At 39.2% G+C, this 20,218-nt stretch overlaps 1 protein-coding gene across 3 annotated transcripts in view; it reads right to left on the reverse strand.

Annotated features, from left to right (window-relative positions):
- The window catches only part of LOC120625555 (afadin), a 74,309-nt gene that overhangs the window by 3,380 nt on the left and 50,711 nt on the right, over positions 1-20,218 (reverse strand). For 2 of the 3 annotated variants that reach the window (XM_039892608.1, XM_039892610.1), the window contains 20 exons: positions 19,651-19,775; positions 18,900-19,328; positions 17,888-18,058; positions 17,136-17,244; positions 16,827-16,972; positions 16,365-16,578; positions 15,649-15,787; positions 14,437-14,624; positions 13,092-13,385; positions 11,813-11,953; positions 11,413-11,530; positions 8,411-8,651; positions 7,614-7,766; positions 6,646-6,754; positions 5,575-6,092; positions 4,833-4,908; positions 4,363-4,444; positions 2,125-2,284; positions 1,023-1,140; positions 166-342 (listed from right to left, as the gene is read on the reverse strand). In XM_039892608.1, coding sequence (XP_039748542.1) covers positions 166-342; positions 1,023-1,140; positions 2,125-2,284; positions 4,363-4,444; positions 4,833-4,908; positions 5,575-6,092; positions 6,646-6,754; positions 7,614-7,766; positions 8,411-8,651; positions 11,413-11,530; positions 11,813-11,953; positions 13,092-13,385; positions 14,437-14,624; positions 15,649-15,787; positions 16,365-16,578; positions 16,827-16,972; positions 17,136-17,244; positions 17,888-18,058; positions 18,900-19,328; positions 19,651-19,775 — 3,708 coding nt within the window. The remainder of the gene's footprint in view (positions 1-165; positions 343-1,022; positions 1,141-2,124; positions 2,285-4,362; positions 4,445-4,832; positions 4,909-5,574; positions 6,093-6,645; positions 6,755-7,613; positions 7,767-8,410; positions 8,652-11,412; positions 11,531-11,812; positions 11,954-13,091; positions 13,386-14,436; positions 14,625-15,648; positions 15,788-16,364; positions 16,579-16,826; positions 16,973-17,135; positions 17,245-17,887; positions 18,059-18,899; positions 19,329-19,650; positions 19,776-20,218) is intronic. The other variant, XM_039892609.1, reaches the window with a different exon arrangement.

Below are 20,218 nucleotides of genomic sequence, written 5' to 3' on the forward strand. Positions count from 1 at the left end.
AAGCCGTATTATGGTCTAGCAATAAAGATGGAACCAGATAGCATGTCTTGCATACACTATAAACCTGAATCAAACGACAATAATATGCTTAATCGTACTAAGCTGCACCAGAACGTCACGTAAAATTTCAGGCTTTTGCAGGCAAACAATGTTATTGCAACGTACCGTATGAGATGTGTATCCGTTAGTGAGCTCGGGTCGCGGCGCTGACTTGAGGATAGACTTGGGCGGCGCAGGTTGGCGTATTTCCCGCGCCTCGCGCTCGGCTTCCCGCTCTCTGTCGGGCTCTGGTGATGGACTCTCCTCCTCTTCCCCACCACCTTCCCTTTCACCTCCCTCGTCCTGTGAACCAATAATCATTCTCAATTAACCTCGCTCTGTGGGGAGATAGAAATACTTTATTATGTTTTAATTGGTGTGTGTGACAAGCGATGTCGGGGGGTTTACGTGTTCTCCGAAACACAGTAGTGCACTATGCCTATTTCCACACACTGGGCTATTCCTGAGAATTCCATGATAGTTAACGACCACCTGATGAAGTGATAAGTGAGTGAATTTGTTTGTGTGAGCGGAGCCTACTTTCGATCTTGCGTAGGAGCAAGCGGGCGGTGCGTTCGTGAGTGAATTATATCAAAAAGTTCTCTCAACCCATGTACAATGTACATGCGCAAGAATCTAATAAATGGGCGGTTTGATATTAGGCGTTCCCAAATAAATTTGTTCGAACAAAAAAGATTTAACCTAAATAAATAATTGTGTTTTATCTAAACCCTATTTTTCAAACCCAGCCTTAGTCTTAGTAACTTATTGTAATGGTTTTAGAGTCAAAAATCTCGTAATTCTGATTTTTATTTTACGAATGTTGTGCAAAATGCCCTAGCTGAAGAATCGCACGAAAATATGAAATTTAATACATTACGTATAAGGTACATTTTATTCTGACTCTAAACTAAGACTCCTCGATTGCGAGCGAGCAAATCTTGTACTCATGGTACGGGACGTAATTTAAAATAGATGATAACCTGGTGCATGGTGGCGCGTCGTTCGAAGTCCCGCTCCAGTTGTAGCGCACGCAGCTGCTGATTCTGCACGGCCGTTCGCGAGTTTCCTAGCGACACCAGCTGAGCTATTGCCGCGTCCCTGTACAGAAACTCTCTTGAGCAATCTCATAAAGAGAAAGCCGCATCAATGCGTCTAACTTACATCCACAGTTAAAATTGACGACATGCGACATGAATAAGCGCCTACTTGAGTAAATCTTTTTGTGAGCTCAGGGAAGTATTGCCATGCTTATTTCTGACACTAAGCAGCATTGTTCCGGTCCGAATGTCATGGTTGCCGGTGTTATCACAGGCAAATGATGCTTACCGACTACGCTTGCTCTGTTTAGAGGTTTTCCATTTAAAATAAGGTGGGGCCATTTAAAAAAAACAGACGCGACAGAGCAGATGATCCATCTATTGGCAAGTACGAAACCATCGTTTATGCACAGAGCAACACTTCGAGCATATGAAAGGGGCATGTCCTACATGCCATCAACAACTTGAGGCGTAGTCGTTAAGTCTCATATGTGCCTGTAAAAACGCAGACAACTACGTGTTTCACATTGGAACACAGCCATCTTGTTTGGCGGCAGAAATAAGCATGGCGATAGTGTAGCTCTGACACAAAGAACTCTAGTACTAATAAAATAATATCAGATAAGTCCTGCAACAGTGGTCTTTATGCTTCATGTATAACCTGGCTTGACTCTATGCCGTATGGTGTCATACGAGACGACTAAGAAAATACAACGAAAAACGGGCAGCACGTTCTATTCACCATCTACTGCGATCACCAATTCGTATGCCTTATAAGAGTCCTTCATTCCACTACAAGGTAGCTATTGATTGCAATCCCACCTGGTAGTATGGTAAGTGATGACGCAGTCTAAGATGGTAGCGAGCTAACCTGTTAGGGAGTATGGTAGCCCTAATCGGTCTGTACGCGACATCGCACCGGAACGCTAAATCGCTTAGCAGCACGTCTTTTTCGGTAGGGAGGTAACCACGGCCAAAGCCTCCCAGACCAGACCAGATAATATTCAGTCCAGCAAAGGGAACTGTAATTAATGATGATGATTACCTCCTTGCCCGAGCGGCGACTCGGCGCGCCTCGGCCTGCCGCTCGCGCTCCTCGCGTTGCCAGGGGTTGTGAGCAGGGGGCCGAGCGCGCTCGCCCGCCGCCCCGCCTACTGGGTAAACCGACACGGCAGGTGGCTCCGATGCACTCGCCAAGTAACGCTCTATAAAAACGATGTTCATTAGTCACCCATCAAGGTTCTCGCATTCTTCAAGTCTTTCGTCACCGCTATATCAAGAATTTATGAAGAAAAAAAAAATATTAAATAAAAAATTACAACCGGCTAAGTTTGTTGTGGGCTTCTTCTTAGACCAGGGCGCGTTTGGAACCCTCGTAGCTTTAGTTTTAAGTTGACGAATTTAGTTATCGCCATCAACTCACTCCTATGTCATATTTTACATGTAATGTACGCATCAAAAGTGCCATCTATGTGCCTATTTGAATAAAGAAATATTTTACTTTTACTTTATATATTTTTTTTAGCCCGTTTTAACTAACCCGAGGCACTAATGAGGTAGGAGGGGCTTAGATAGATAAGGTAGGGTATTGGGGGTAGGGGTAAGAAAGGTATAAAAGGCGACACATTTGGCTAATTTTTCATTTAACAACTATTCATTGTAAATCCAACATCTCCTGAGGATGCTCCGGTTTCAGAGCGAAACGTGCATAGAGGGTACATTGCCGAAGATTTGTTTGGTGTGAAGTATAACGATTGAACAAATTATAAATTACGCCATACAGATTCTCCTGCTTTTCGTGGACTATAGCAAATTAAGCTTAATTTTTATAATATATCATGGATTTGCGCAAAGTAACGCCTGCTTCTACCGAACAATCTAAACCTAGGCATCGCGTAAATCGGTAAATCGTATGCCTTATGATTTAGGCGGTGTCTATAGAAAAAAAAACGTTTCAGGAACTCTTAGGTGATAACTATTGGTGATCGGTTTATGTATGCCTGCCTGGGAATCTCAAAAAAAATTAAATTTAAGTGTAAAAGGTTTTGTTTACGTCGGCACCTATCACAGGCACTCATGAAGCGATCATACAACAAAAAACAGTGCCAAATTCAGTCATAAAACCCATTTTATCGTTCATCTAAATATTTACTGTTGATTATTTTTATTTATTTTTATTTATTTTTTTATTACACAAACTACTAAAATTATTATTCTTCGCATCCTGAAACTCACATGAGTTTATTTGGACGCTGCACATTCCTCTAAAATCTCATAAGTTTTAATATATACAATATCATATATTAACCATTAAAAAGCAATACAGTATACAGCAGGTAGTACACTAATAAACCCAGTGTAGGTAATTCTGTACTGCGAGCCATCGCGTCGCTCAGTAGATACGAGCGACCGGTTTGGCGCTGCCCCGAATGCATACGTTATACAGGTGTTCCAATATTACTAAGTTTAAAGGTTTTAAGTTACATTTATTTCATGGTAATATTTGTTTAGAATGCGTTTTACGTTACTCTCCGTCACTGAAATTCTCAACGTTAGGGGTAGTTCATTTATTAATCTAGGTAGCATATATTTAGTGGTTCTCTTGCCGTAATAATTATTCGCTCCTGTAAGGTTTATTTTTTTTTTCATGTATTCTTCTGGTTATTATTGCCGGCTTATACGTATTGTTTTCATTATATTTCAAAAAGTTCTCGATGAGTAATTGTAATTTAATTTTTTGTCTTACTGTGAGTGTTTTGCATTGCTTATAAATCCATGTATCGTCGTGTTTGTGTTTTAGTTTTAAATTGTGAGGTACAATTTGTTTTAATATTCTCAGGTGTAATTTTTCTATCTGTTCAATGTATGTTTTAAAAGTGCGTCCGTATCTGACCCGGGAATCGAACCTTCGACCTTCAAATAATTTCCCCGCAATCGCGGTAAAAAAAAAGTAAAAAACAGCGTGTGTAATAAACGGTAACGGTAATAAAACCTATTGCAACAGAGATGGTTATTACCCGAGCCGAAGGCGAGAGTTGATATATAAGTCGAGGATTGTTTTATGTCCTTGTAGCACAATCTACTATTTTGATACCGTATATTTTAGATAAATGAGCATCTAAATGTGAATGAATACGAACTTAAACTGAACAAAACTAATTGATCCCAGTAAAAAGTCAGCTATATATTTTTGCATTATCATATAAAACAGTTAATGAAAATACAGTTTTCCGTGAATTAAATTTGACAATGAAATGACTAAAGAATAAATAAGAGTTATCACCATCATCTGGGGCGCCTGCGATAGTATGATTTTGGGACTGGTGCAAATATTCCTCCATCTCTGCGTCTGATCTTCTTACAGCCTGAGAATATAAAAATGAAAACATTTTCTATTCGATTTGTAACACAATAATTATATTTTAAGATTTAGTTAGAAAGGAAACGTTTCATTAATGTATGGCCCGCGGCTAGGTTTTTTTACGGTATACTCAAATATAGCAACGAAAACAAACTAACTGTTAAAATTGCAATACTAAAATTTCATAAATTGCGAAAGGCAGATATAAATGTCAATTTTGACACTGAAGTGTGTCAACATTGAAGTTACAGGCTTCAGTAACAGTTATTTCATAGCATAGGATTGTTTCATGGCATAATATCAATTAATGATGTTTTAAGGGTGACCAGATTTCAAATACATATATCCTTTATTTAAAAAAATTGCAATATCGAACTTATTACTAATATTACCTCTGACATGGGCTTAGGAGCAACGGGTGGTTGGGATCGTTGTGGAGAAGGCGGTCCGGGCGGATGCCAATCATATCTGTTAAGTAAAAAATTAAAACGTATTAGTCAAAAATAATATTGAGACAAACAAATGTTCCGAGCTTTCAATAAATAAAAAAAAATAACAATTATTTCAAAGTATAACATAAAACCACCGTCGCCTTATCCGAATCTTTCAACATGAAACATTAGGCTTAGATTACAAGGATATTATGCTATCTCATAAGTGCATTTATCATATATATATTTTTCAAACTTTCAATTGAGTGTAGAAGATTATTAAACAATTGTTAAATTGGTTTTTAGATGGCACGTTGCCTTCTTAAAAAAATGAATTAGAAAAACAAATATAAATTGTTATTTCCACTATACAAATTGAATTACAATCTATTTAAAGTTCCAAAGTCCTGTTATAAATATGCATCCAAACAATTGATTTGTAATGGCCATTTTTATATTTTTCGTTGTAAAATACTTAATGTTTGATGTTTTATTATTTGTGAACTCGCTATCCTTAATTCAAAAAATAGCTTCTTCTTGTGTTTCGGTTATGCATTGAACTATCATTGATCAAAAAAAGAAAGAAAATAAATACACTTAACTATCACATGAAAGGGTCATCAAGACACAAGAGCTCAAAAACAGTTTTAAGTCCGCATAAACCAGAACTTTAAAAGCATGAGAATTAAATAATTTAACAAACCTTTGCGATTGAGCTTGTTGATTGTGATATGCTTGAGTAGGAGTCTGTGATGTATGCATGTACTGATTGTGCATGTTTAAATGCATTCCCTGCGGCAATTGCGGCGAGTAGTGTGCGTTGGTGTGCACATGTATAGGGTTTTGGCCCGGTTGTTGGCTGGCATGCACATGCATGGGCCCTTGACTTGGCTGCGGTGTCGCATGCACGTGCATGGAACCTTGGTTCGGCTGTGCGATCGCATGTACGTGCATAGAACCCGGACTCGGTTGCGCGCCAATGTGGGAATGCGAATTCGCTTTTTGCTGAGCCTGTAATTGTTGCAATTGATGTTGTTGTTGGTAATGTTGCTGCTGTAATTGTTGTTGCTGGAACTGTTGGTGCTGTTGTTGTTGATGTTGTTGTAGTTGATGTTGTTGGTGTTGTTGCTGTTGTTGTTGCTGCTGCTGGTGTTGTTGTCGTCGCGTGACTTCTTCGGACATTTCTGCTAGCTTAGCCGCTCTAGCGTTTGCTGCATTTGCCTGAACATAACCAAGTACAGGTTTCTAGTAAAAGTCTAAAATCTATCGCACATTTATTTTATACAAGCCTAAGCTTCTCTTTCGCCGGTTTTTTGTAAAATTTAAGAATAATCTTTTTTGATATCAATTATTTCCATCTTTTAGTAGTGTAGTTAAAACGTTAAAACTTAACTTAAATATTACGGTCTATAAATACTGCATAGTAAAATCTTTTTTATTCTTCGGTGCTTAGTAGCCTAGTTTCTGATGCGTTGGACTTAAAATATATATTACAAACCTATTATGTACAATATCCCCAATAATTCCGATACTAACCTGATATAGTTATACTGTACTTATAAGGAATATCATTGCGGTATGTCAGTGTGGTTTTGCTTTTATGCTTCAGCATAGATAGATAGATTGATGAAATCTTGTATTGCACATATTACAGAGAAAATAAAAGATAAAATAACGAGAAAGAACCAAAAATAATTAAAAAAGTGCGCATAGGCGGCATTATCGCTTTAAACGATCTCCTCCGGCCAACACCTGATGAAAAAATCTAGCATACCTGGTGTTGTAAATTAGCAGCTGGGTCTGGCGATTGGTCGGCGTTTGTAGCGGAGAAATGGGCGGACTGTGGGCGCCCGCTACCCGTAGAACTACGCAGCGATGACCATCTATAAGTTAATTATAGGCTACTTTAGCAACTTGGTCAGGAGGTTTAAAAAAGCAACAGATAATTTCGTACTTAAACATTATTTTTTTCTCACATATCTTATCATGTAAACAATCTTTCAATTACTATTTAGTGTAAAGATAAAATATACGTTCATAAGGAATATCTCTTTAAAAATTATTTATTTTTGTTTTACTTCTATTTTTAAAACATACTTAACATTAAAAAGTAATGAAAATATTTTACACTTAATAACACAAGTTATTAAAATTAGAGTATCGATGAAAGGCACAATACAATTGTAAATATAAATGCAAAAGTGTATCCTTTTGTTTGTTACTGTATAACAAACAAAAGGTAAATGATGTTCGGCTCAACTGTTGAACCGATCTTGAAGAAATTTGACGCACATGTAGCGTGCACCCTGGAGATGGAGAGAGGATCAAGGTTTTCCCGGAATATCTGCTGGTAAAAGTTACCCGCAAAATTTTAAAAATAGCGTTAACATATTTAGGTGAATTTTTTAAAAGAAATAATTTGCATCCTGAATATATATAATATATTCATATCACAAGATTAGAAAAGATTATTGCGGGATTTTTAACAATCAAAAATAAACACGACCCAAAAAACAAGTGCTAACTTATAGCTTGATTTTAACATGCTTAAATAAAAAACTCTAACAATTTAAAAAATATTTTTGGTTGGTGGTGGTTTTTATATGTCATAATCTTGTTTAAGATATCGCCTTTGTTGCGAAAGGCGGGGCGCAGTAACCATATCTCGCTCCTACTCACACTTTCGGAACGAATGCAGTCATACGCATTTTCAACATTACCCGTGCTTTACATTGTACATACCTATCCTGCAACGGGTGGTGATGCCCATGTACAGAGGAAAGGTTCTGGTAGAAGGAGTCACTCTGCGCTGACAGGTTGTGACTGCTGCGCGACTTATGTGCCCAAGCGCCGCCCGTCGCACTCACTCCACCGCTGAGCGTCGACATGTTGCTGCTGGGTTATTAACTTATTCAACAGGAAATTGATAATAAGAAACGAAGTGGAACGATTATGAAAATTAAGCTTAATTTGTTTTATTTTAATTATTTAAGTTAACATACACTTTACAATTATTCATTGTAAAGTCAACAATTCCTGAGGATGCTCCGGTTTCGGAGCGAAACGTGCATAGAGGGTGCATTGCCGAGGATCTGTTTGGTGTGGAGTATACGGATTGAAGTAATTATAAATTACACCATACAGATTCTCCTGCTGTTCTCGGAGTATAGCAAATTAAGGTTAAATTTCATAATATATTATGGATTTCCGCAAAGTAACGCCTGCTTCTATCCAATATCCAAGAAGTGAAACATCAAGTTTATTTATTGAGATTCTACCACCGGTACGGTAAGCAGCTTCTGCTGAGAAACCGGCAAGAAATTGGTTTTATTTTTCTACATTTCACATATAATTACACAATCTTGTATTCTATAAAATCGGTGATTAATTTTGATTTACGCTCACTTAAATGACAAGGTCTGAATTGCACTAATCTGTCTAGAAAGCTTGGAAGAATAAATTCAATGTATAACGTACATAAGAAGGAATATTTACATAAATACCATTTGGCTACAAAACCATATAAAAGCTTAACTTACCTCGCTTGCAGCGGCGTGTGAGCGGTTTGAGGCGAGAGCGCGTTCGGAGGAGGTATCTGATGTGCGAGGTGCGACGACGAAGCGTGCGAGGCGGGCGACGCCGGTGAGAGGGGCGAGGCGAGTGTCGCGTGGTGCAGGGCCGGAGTACTCTTACTGGGCTTCACTGGCTCAGCCGCAAGGCGAGACGGTAGGTCGCGTTCTGAAGCCCGCCGCGCCGCACCGCTGTTTCCCCCGCTGGCGCCTACAATTCATATTTTTCAAAATTTCTTTCGAATAATAAACATAACAACCGGTTTTCGGCTAAACCCCTAAAACCGAAATAAAGCTAGGTAATTAAGACAACTGTGTTGCTATCTCTTTTAATACATTTGGAAAACATAATATAAACATAAAAGAAAATTGCGACAATTTCAGCAAAATAAACATTTCTATACATTTTATCTAGAAAATCAGGCACATTTATTTACTACATTATTCATTGCAATAGGTAAAAGCATTCGGTCCTAGTAACAGCTTATACAGATTCTACGTAATTCATACTATTCTGTGGTAACAAATATGTTTGTACAATAATGTGCATTTAAATAGGTGCCTTAAAAAAAATTAAGAAAAATATGCAAATATAACGGGTAATAAAAGAAAACACCATAACAAAGTTCACTTTATTTTAATACACATAAAAATCTGCAAATAAAGTAGAAATGATAATAATCATGCTCTAAAAAATTAAATCATAGGTACGGGAAGCCGTGCGTATATAACACACCTATTTCATGCTCGGTGTGTGAGTCGGCTTACACGAGGGAGGCTGATGATGCTGCGTTTCCGCTGAGCGAGTTGTAAGTTGCGCGTCGTATTCACAGGCGCTGCTTACATCGGGGCAGCTCTGCACCGAGACGGCCCATTCGCTCGCACTCGTTCTAACATCGCAAATACTTCGCGATACATCTACGGACGACACGTGTTTGCGTTCGATTGTAGCTTTCATATTGGTAGTAAGACCACCGTTAAGTTTGTCGAGGCTTTCGCTTATTACAACTAATGTTGTGCTTCGGTCGTTTTGTTGTGTGACTGAGTTTTCGTTTTCAGGATTAGATTTCAATATTATATTTTCTAGCGTAATCGTTTTAGGCTTCTTATCAATAATTTCAGTAAATACGTAACTTCCAGTAGCAGAAACATTTGGATCGGTATGATCTTCCGACGGTAAATTTGGAATTTCGAATTCGTTACCTTGGGCTAAAGTGTCCTCGCTTCCGCGAGATCCGAATTTGGACCAATCCTCCAGCTGTATCAAAATACTTTTAACTTCGTCCTCGGACATTTTGTCTGTTTTAGTGCTTGTGTCGGTCCTATCGTGGTCATACTGTATATTTGTTAAGCTGGCACTAATGGGCAAATTGTTTGGTTTACAAATCTCTCGTTTAACACCTTCGCTTAGATTCGGACTCGATTGACAATTACGTTTGTAGTTCTTTACGCAATACTTGAGGTTAATTTGGTTGAAATGTTTTGCTAAAGCTTTAACCTTACCGAAAGCAGGTCGGTACTCATCAGGGGACTTCCAAGATTTTTTATCGACATTATTTAACACTACGCCAATGTCCACTGGATTACTGGATTCTTTTTTGATGTGAATAATGTCGTTTGATAGCTGTTCATATGATTCCGATGTAGATATTGACGTACCTTCAGTATCATCAGATTTACTAGATAGTGATTTTGAAACAGAAAATAAAGTTTTTCTAAGACGGGAGTGAATCTTATCTATATTATTACATTCTCGTTTCAGATTAAGATTTAAATCTTTTTTAATCTTTTCTTTTTTGGCTTCTGATTGTACAGGTGAGCTAGGGGTCTGGCAGGTAGCGTCTGCAGTTTTTGGTTTATTTTCGTCGGGAATATCTAACGAAAGTGATGGAAGTATTCTGCGTATTTTAGGAGTTGCCACTTTATTGTGAACTCCGTCACTTTCGAATATAACCGGTTCGTAATTCGGCTCGTCTATATACGGTATCGGCTGAGTCTCCGGCTGCGGTGTGCGGCAGCACTCACACGCACTAACGCACTCATCTACAGCCGTGCATCTTCCTCTATAATCATCTTCTTTTGTGCGAAAATTAAACAAATCCAAAGTTAGCTTAGTATCTATCGGCTTCATCTCGGGGGGCAAACAGACGGCCTCTCCACTTTCGCTAGACTGATCGTAGTTAGCCGGTGGATCAAGTATGGGTGGTGGTATGTCCATCGGAACATGAGTATCTTGGGACAACGAGTCACACGAGTCTTGTGCATCGACATCTTCGCATGTAAAGGTAAATATTGGAATCTGAGGTGGAGGAACAGCGTCTCTAAACTCAAAAGAGCAACCTGGTGTTTCTGGAGACAAATCTTCCCGGAGTTGATTATTTTCTCGATCTAATGTTATTATTAGTCTAGGAATGGAACCATGATAGTGGGTTTGGAAATCCTCAGTTTCATCTGTGCTAGATTCGGAAGTCTCGTCTCTCAACAAAAGGCAACGATTGCGGTAAGAGTGACGTCCGTTACCTGGAATTAAATTTATTTTTAGGTCTAAACTCGTAAGACCGTCGAATATATTTCGAAAAAATAAGCAGAAACAAATCGTAAGGAAACCATACCTGCGAAATATGCACATATTGTAGAATATCCGGAAGGTAAAAAAGAAAACAAAACATAGATAAAACAATCATCGAAACATAAATAAAATTGCAAAACAATTTTTATGTACCAAAACAAAACTCAAAGGAACTTTAAGATCATCAGAAAACTAAATTTGCCTGCAGTAACGAGCTCTGTGAGCGGCGAAGCGGGTCTTAATAACGCCGGATGAGGGTTAATGAAGGTGCCAGAGTTGCGGCTCGCCGGATCTTCATATTGTACTTCTTCGTCTAATAAATTAAAGAAAGAAATAACAGTACTAATCATTGAAATAGACAATATATTTAGACACTACACTATATACAATATACCAGGCGTACCTTGTCGTGGGTTGTAGGCAGGCTGATGCAGAAGGGTTGCCAAACCGTGCAGAACAGCTCCTTGCTTCGCAACTTCCAGCGTGACAGTAGGACCCGTCCGTACTAAGTATTCTGCTGCCTAGAAAAACAAAAGAAATGTAACGAAATTCGATTTAACACAAACTACTATTGGCAATTCAGCACCATAATTAAGCTAATTTTCGATACTAATACATTTAACATTAGCCGTTTAACATATAATTTCAACACTGATAAATAATTCTTTTTTGGATACTACTAGTATTGATACATTGCTTCAGCTAAAAAAAAGATTATTGTAGACAAAACGGATAGGATATTTTTTTCTTGGAAAAAGAACTTTCGAACGCAATAATTCATGGAGAACAGGTAATAATGATACCTTCTCCTGTGTGATTCCAACAAGCGAGTGACCATCAACAGAGAGCAGCTGATCGCCGGCCGCTAGTCGCCCGTCCGCCGCCGCAGCTCCGCCAGGCACCACTGACTTTATGTAGATCCCCAACTTGCTTTGACCAGCACCCTGCATTTTATAAAATGTATTTTTATCTGCTAAAAAGCTTAAACTTATCTCTCTCTTCTAGGGTATCTGCTGTATTCACGCCACTTTTGCTTTCATTAACAGCAGAATTTATTTACACAAAAGATATAAAATGAAGATCAGCTCCAGTACGAGTTATAAAAACTTAAAGAAAGAGATTCGTTCCATTTTATTACAGAACTCTTAGTGCATACCCTGTACTGGTACCCATGGACAGTCATGGCCCTTTAAGTAAGCCTACTATCACCTAGTGTCCGACCTTCCGGCCGTCTTTTGTCTTTTCTCTTGTATCGTATAAAGTGAGTTTTTTTATTGGTGAAAGACTAGCGCTCGACCAAAATCTCAACTGATGGAAAATGCAGATGTGGTCTAAGATAGGACGCACTTGCCCAGAAGACGTCTATTAACTTTTGTTTTAAAGGTACCTAGATTGTAAGTATGAGGAAACACTAAACTGGGAACGGCGTTAACTCCAGCTGTGCGTATAATCTATGAAGATGCAAATCACTTTGTGCGATTTTTGCGATATTGGCAACATAGGGATGAACACCCTTCTGGTATCTCGCGGTACGATGGTGAACTGTGAACGAGATCGAACTGTTCCTGACCACATTCCGAAGAAAACACGCGAAGTGTATTCTATAAAGCACCAACAAACTCACGACGACCATTAAGACTTTGGAGTTTGGGATTGGATGGCCGTCTTTCAGTCAGAGGGTAGTATGTCTTGAATTGTTAAAGGTAGTGAGTAGAAATGTTGACAGAAAGTGCCTGAGTTTTTGCAGTATCTATTGCCGCTAAAACAACATGTAAAAAATGGAGAGTCTCCATACAAGAAACTGAATAATATAGAATATTTTCTGTATTTGTTTCCATACGCCATTGGTTGCCCGGAAGAGATCGCAATTAAGCGATATGACCGTCAAATTGTAAACGCTGTTATTGCTTTTCTGTTTTATGTACTTTTTGTGGTTTATAATAAAAGTATATTCATCCATTCAAGAAACGTGTTACTATTCTACTACATAGTAGAAATGATTCATTTCCATACCAAGCACTCCTCTACTATTTTTAGACTTATAAACAATAGTTGCGGCATCACAACATTTTTTTTTCATACCTTAGCGGCAACTATGCTGAGCCCCATGCCGTTGGTGTTCTTGTGCAGTTGCACTATCTGCACGCGCGGATGGTCCGCCTGCGAGAGCGCGGCGGGCGCACCGTAGCCGTGCATGTACACCGTCCACAAGCCAAGCGCGTGCGGCTGATGCGCAAGGCGACAGAGTCCCCCGCGCTGTAGTGGCGCCACGAACTCCGCTAACCCCGGAGGCACGCCCCGGACCACTTCCGCGCTGAACCCGTCACCGGGGATTAATAGGGCCGCGCCTAGCCACACGCTTTCTTCTAGTGTTATCTGCGCGTAGATAAATTTTGTAAAGTTTTACACTACGGGTAACTGTATTGATGATCAAACATAATTTTAATAAAAATATTACCATGATAATATCTTATAGCTAACATGGGCACCACTCCTAAATTGAATGTGCCGTGTCAACGTTTTCGATTAGATTGACCATTAATTTCGGGTGCAAGAATGCCTAAGATACCATTCGAAATAAATTGACGTAAAACTTCATTATATGTTCGAATCTGAAAAACATGGTTAAACATACTTTGCTAGACAGAACTTGACTCTAATAAATAAAACTTCAAACGCAAAAGTTGAATTTACCATTTATAAAGTAGCATTTCTATTTACAATGTAATGATTAGAATGTTCAACTTATAGTTTTTGAGACAAGTAAAATATTTGACGAGTTCAAATTGCGTTGGTAACAAGTAAAATTATCATTTGACCCCGTCGTTTGAGTACCGTGAGCATAAATAGGAATAGGTAGTGTAATATTGTGAATTTCCTGATGTTATCTTAATATAGATAATATATATATATGCAATAAAAGAAAACTAGGTTGTGTGGTTATAATTTATACATTTGGAACTCAAGCGAAATCAAATACTATGGGTATGAATGAAATCGATTAGTTAAAAATGAAAGCATTGAAAAAAATTATATTAATATATGAAAGTACTAAAAAAAGTACGTTACCTCAAGATAAGCCCAGCAAATTAATAAAATTTTACAAGAAATTTCAACCTAACTGGCATTGTTTTTAAGCTGGCTGTTTGATAAGAATGAAAAAAATATTGATCATGAACTACCAGTATGAGCTAAGTTAGCGCAATTTTGTATAGAGTTTATTACTAATCCTTATATGTCAGTCTTAACAACGATAACTACGCCCGTAAGACCGGCAAAAATAAGCATGGCGGTAGTACATTTCCGGGAGAGCTCTTTCACAAAAAGCACTACCCCTACAAGATTATTTTTTAAGATAATCTCATGAGCTACAACTATGAGCAAACCTCGTACAATTTTGTATAGCTCAACTCTGTTCTCAATGTACCTCACGTCCGTCGGCACGATAGAGCTCATCCGCTCGAGAGCGCGCGTGAGCGACGGCCGCGTCCACGAGCTCGGGTGGTAGGAGCGGCGCGAGCAGTGCGCGTACTTGGACCGAGTTCAACTTGAAGCAAGCTCCCAAAGCGCTGCAAACCTCCTCGGCGTTGCGATATGCACCCGATATGAGACGTGCTGCCAAATAAACATTTCGCTTAAGAAGTCTCATTCAAAGCGATTTATTGTAATCATTAACTGCCTCATTAATCCAGTTATTAGCCTATACATGTACTGGGTTCGATTACCGGACTGGCCGAATAAAATAAACAGTTTTTTTTTGCCAGTTAATTCCAGTACCAGCACAGAGTTAGGAAATTGGCGTTCTCCAACCCCGTTTCCCGGGTCGGGCTAGTAGTATAGTATTTACTTTTTCTGTCAGTACATTTTTAGCACCAAACCGAGGTTACTGAATATGGTCTAACCCGGTCTAATTCCTCGGACAGAAGGTCACACCTTTGGTCTCGGTTATCATGACTAACACGTCATAATTAGAGGTTAGTGCTTCTCGGGTTTTTTCTCCTTTCGACTTGTTTCTTTGTAGAAACGTGGTCTGATGATTACTTCGTTTAAAGGCATTAGCTAGATAAAGCAAATTAAGAAATAATTTTGTCTAAGGAACAAATCTTGTTATGAAAATTCAGTCAGGACGTTACAAGACTTCTGGCTACATTTGTAGTAAGATATTGATGTCTGATGTTGATATTTAAATAAAGTTATACTTAAAGTATTTTTTAGTTATGTTTGCGCCGTAGTATCTAGCAAACAGATTAATGTACAATAATCATCACCAGCCTATAAAGTCCTACTGCTGAGAGAGGTAATCAGACCATTAACCAGCCACGGTCCCTTCAATTAGGATTAGCGGGTTATAATAATTATTATCACATGATAGTCATGATAATACCACCGGATTGGTTGTTGTCACTTTCTTTTTGTTTCCAATTAATCGACGCCACTTTGGCGCTGTGTGACGTTGTAAGACAATTGTGAAAGTAACTATAGTTTGATTAACTATACCAGTTCCAGAGACTCGTACATAGGCGCTTCAAACAGGGGCAACATTTAAGCTGTTATTCGTATAGGGATGGTAAGTCTGGTGTGTTTCTAACAAAAGTCATTGCTTAAGAGTCTTCTATCTGTCTCCCTCATTTTAACTTACCGGCCTGATGCGTGCGAGCAAGATGGCAGTCAGCGGCTAACTCGAGTCCTTGGCGCTCGGCCCACGCCGCCACCAGCGCGAGTCGTGCCGATAGAGCCGCACCCCACCGCGCGCTTACTGTCCCAGACTCCGTCACCAGCTGTAATTACCACACAATTAATATCCATTACAATACAGTCCCCTCAACTTATGACATGGCTTTATAAACATACTAGCTGTTGCCCACGTTCCTTGTTCGCGTTTATTTGATATTTCACAGATCCTGGGGGAACCGTTTGTTTTCCTGGGATAATAATTACTCCTATGTACTCTTCGTCCTTTCCACGAATTCTGTGCCAAAAATGATTGCTGCGTGTGAAGGACAAAGAATCACAATTAGGCAAAAAAAAAAAATTTACATTAGTAAGGTGAGGTAGGTATTTTAAATCATTTTCTACGCATTAACGGCCCACTATACGGCACTGGTCTGGTCTCAGAATGAGAAGGGTTTAGGACCAAGTCAATTGGTAGACTAGATACATACTTTGATAACATCCTAAGAGTTCTGTCTTAGAAATGCAGGTTTCCTATCTATATGTTAACTACGATTTATATGATATCGAATAAGCGTCATCACTCAAGCACTATACAGAGAAAAAATATTGTCACTAGATGGCGTGCATTGGCAAGATTGCAATCAAGGGCTAACCAATTGTTGAATAAACAAATCATCAAACCTTGTTGAAGCACACAGCGTTGATGTAGTGGAACAGGTGCGAGAACAGCTGTATAGTGAGCGCGGCATTGACCCTACACCGCCGCAAAAGCACCATGGCGGCCGCTAGAGCTTGAAGCGTGGGAGCCGTGGCCTCCGTCGCGTCCAACGCCGCGGGGTTCGTCAGCTCCGCCAGTGCACGAGATAGCTCCTCTTGGAAACACGCCACTAGGTTACTGTGGAAAGAAACACACGGTTAACACATTGTATTCTTACTGTTTGATTATTACTAATTTTGTTACATGTGCGTGCTACATGCTATGTGCTATGTCGCTTTCGAGTCGCGAAGCTGAATTGGCAATGGGCGGGACACAAGGACACAAAGCTCGGAGAATAGTGATAGTAGTAAGCCCTCGATGAGATATGAGTCAAAGGTTTATAAAAAAAAATGGAATAAAAAGGAAGATAACCAAATATATCTTACCTGAAAGCATTTTGGACAGTAGTGGGCAACAAATCTTGCGCTTGCGTAGAGAACGATGATATATGACGATCACATTTTAGAAAATGCAGTAATTCACTCGCATTTGCCATCCAAAAGGCTTGCGCGGCAGAATCAGTACATCGCTCCTGAAACAAAATAAAGTATTGATAGTTAAAATCTAAAAAACGATGCTTTAACTGGTGCTTTAAAACGAGAGCTTTTATTTAAGACGACTAAACAAAGATTGGACTTGAAAAAGCAGCTTCGTTTTAAAGTAACGCGCGCGCGTTTAATCATAAATAAAAGTACCTGAACAGTAGCGTGAATAAGTGTAGCGACGTGATGCAAAAATGCAGTAAGTTTATGGGCTCGTTCTGTCGGCGTTAGCTCTGGCCGGTAATGGGTTGACGCACGATACCTGCAAATGTAATACTTTCTTTAAAAACATACTTAATAACGGCTTTTATAAATATCCAAGACCAGTGTGCCCGTCGGAACAACCATAAGTTAGCGTTCATGCAAATAAAGAAAATTTCTTATTATGAGCTAATAGAGACCTCTACAGAGTGACCTCGAGAGAGTTCCAACTCGGCAACGGAATGTACACAATAATCGTTATTGTGTTTGTTAATGTTAATATTTCACATAATCTGGCCTCAACGTTGATCAAATGCGGGTGGTGGGCAGGGAAAGATTATTATTATTATTCTCGTTCTTTCGAGGCATAGCTGTGTAACATCGCCAATTTTCTAATTCAGGGCTGATCCCGCAAACTAAATAGGAATTTTCGATCCAATTCGTTACCCAAAACGAACATAATATTAGACCAAAAAGGTAATTTTCTAGTCAAAAGAATTTGGTCCTAAAGCCTAAAGATTGTTATTTGCCTCATATAAAACGCGGGTATAGCGGCGGATAGATATGCAGTACCGTCACGTTAATTGATGTTGCTCTCAGTTGAAATGCGACGAAATAGTGAATAACTCAGTGTGAATCAGACGGTCTGCCACATTTATTTATAAGGCCTTAAATGTTTTCCTTACGTTGTTGCTTTAGATTACCTGGCGCAAAGATAGAGCGTGTAAACGGGTGCAAGTTTGAAGGCTGGCGCATGCGGATCCAGGTGCGTGATGACGGCGGCCAGGAATTGTGCCTGCCCCGCCTCGGGGAACTCCAGCACGGCAGGCAGGATGGCTTCTTGTCCGCTGCGCGCTATACTGCCCATACCGCTCCTGTCACACGAGTTATCTTTGTCAACCCTGGTCCTCTGTAAGCTCATACAGACCCTCGCTTTGGCGAAAAAAACAGAAAACAGCGCAGACAATCTTTAACTATTATTAAGTGTTACTGTTCGCACCATCCGTTCCGCTTTAACTTATCATAAAACTTATAATAAAAAAAAGATACCCCAATAGCTCATTGAATGTGATAAGAACCTAAGATCTTACCGATCTGACAGTTGAGCTATAAATGTTTATAGCGCTTGTTTTCCCTCTCGCCTATCAAGTTGACAGGCGTCGGAAGTTTCGCCGAGAATTCTCGCGAGAATTCGTAGTCCGTAGATATTGAAGTCGGTAACTACGCGAGGAATGTATTTTGTGACGTAAATACATTTTATACTCATGGGAAAACTGTAAAGTTCGACTTAATATGTACGACGCAGTTGAAAAAAATGCTTGACGATATTTGGTATGTAGAAAATCGATTAGAATTAGTAGACTTTTGCTAGTTACATAATTTAGTTTTCTTCGAAATGGGACATGAAGTCAGTGTAGTGTATTTTTTTTGTGAGAAATGAATGAATGTTATGCTTTCATTAAATCTCTATTGTGTATTAAGGCTTTGATGGACTATTTCAATTCTATAGATAACAGTAACTTTAAATTCATATTATATTCAATAGCGAACTACGTTATCAATAAAAAATTGTTTTTATGTGCATGTGGTGTCTAAGTATATGAATGTTTTAGGTAAAACTAAAGCTAACGTAGCACAAACAACAATGAAGTGACATAATATCAAAAACAGACAAAGAATGAAGATAAGTCATTTTAAAAGAGCTTTTTGAAATACCTGTTATCGTGGCCCGATCCCCCACTTTTAGCGCTACAGATACTTTTGGTTTCAACATTGCCGTCCAGATCAAACGTCGTCTCGTAGTTATCCTTATACTGTGTGCTGGGAACGCGGTTGCCGGGTGTACTGTGATCCTGCTCGTTGTAAACCGAGCCTGAATGCTCGTCTCTAATGTAATCATCCTTGGAATCATTGAGGTGCTGCGACATCATGAGTGATTCATTGTCGAGCTTGAGCGTGTTGTTGTTGTAGGGGGCGTTGTGGAGCCCGTCATTGGCGCTGTATCCGTAGTCGTGCGACACGGGGCTGGCTGCGTGCGGGTAGTCATCCGTCACGTTAGCGTTGGTGTCCAGCGCGTCGGGCTGGTGCGAGGCCAGCGAGGTCGGCGACATCGCACCACTGTTCCTCTGCTCACCCGACGGCGATCTAACGCGGGAAGGGCAATACACAAGCGCATGTCGGTGAGCCAGTGACAGAAACATGCAACCAAAGAAAACAACGATGGTCGATGACAAACATAATAGAACACAACATTTAAAGTGATTAAGGAAGCAACAAGTAGGTGGCGATCAAAAAAGTTAGAATAAAAAGAGAATAGTAAAAAAAGAATAATGCTAATAGTGTTCTGTGTGTTACTACTGAACTAGACTAAGCTCTCTATAGAGTAATAGCAAATTATCTCTAAAGCATGGTATTAAATATCTATTCACAACATATATCTCTAAGATTGAATAGAAAGTCACTTCACCTGTCGTATATGGAGCCGGAGCCGTAATGTTGGGATTGCGAAAGATTTCTATTAATCATGTTTTCTTGGGCAGGATCAACGAAACGGAATGTCGAGACTCGACCGAATTTGAGCAAGCAGCCATGCTACAGAAAAAAACCATGATCAATTTGGCATTTAGACATAATAATGGAATAAATCATATTTATTCAAAGTCCATGTGGTGTGGCAAGTCAAACAGTTGTCACTACCCCACTCCTTCCCGTGGATATCATATTTTGGTCAAACGATTCGACAGAAGGAATAACAAAAAGAACACCCGGCTAAGTTTGTTGTGGGCTTCTTCTTAGAACAGTAGCTTTAGTTTTAAGTTCTACTAAATTGATTTCAAGGTAGTTACAAAAATATTATCGTGCCTAGCTAGAAAATATCTATTTAATATTAAAGCTAAAGCTAAAGCTCGAGAATTATTCTTCAGCACTTGTTATTTGAAATGAAAAAAACATCAATCAAATCAAAAAAGCGCTTAGATTCGTGTTAAATGGTGTAGATGTTATTTTAAAAATCAACAAATGTAGTATATGAAAGA

The sequence above is a fragment of the Pararge aegeria genome, chromosome 8, assembly GCF_905163445.1.
Source record: "Pararge aegeria chromosome 8, ilParAegt1.1, whole genome shotgun sequence".
In the NCBI taxonomy this organism is placed as follows: Eukaryota; Metazoa; Arthropoda; class Insecta; order Lepidoptera; family Nymphalidae; genus Pararge; species Pararge aegeria.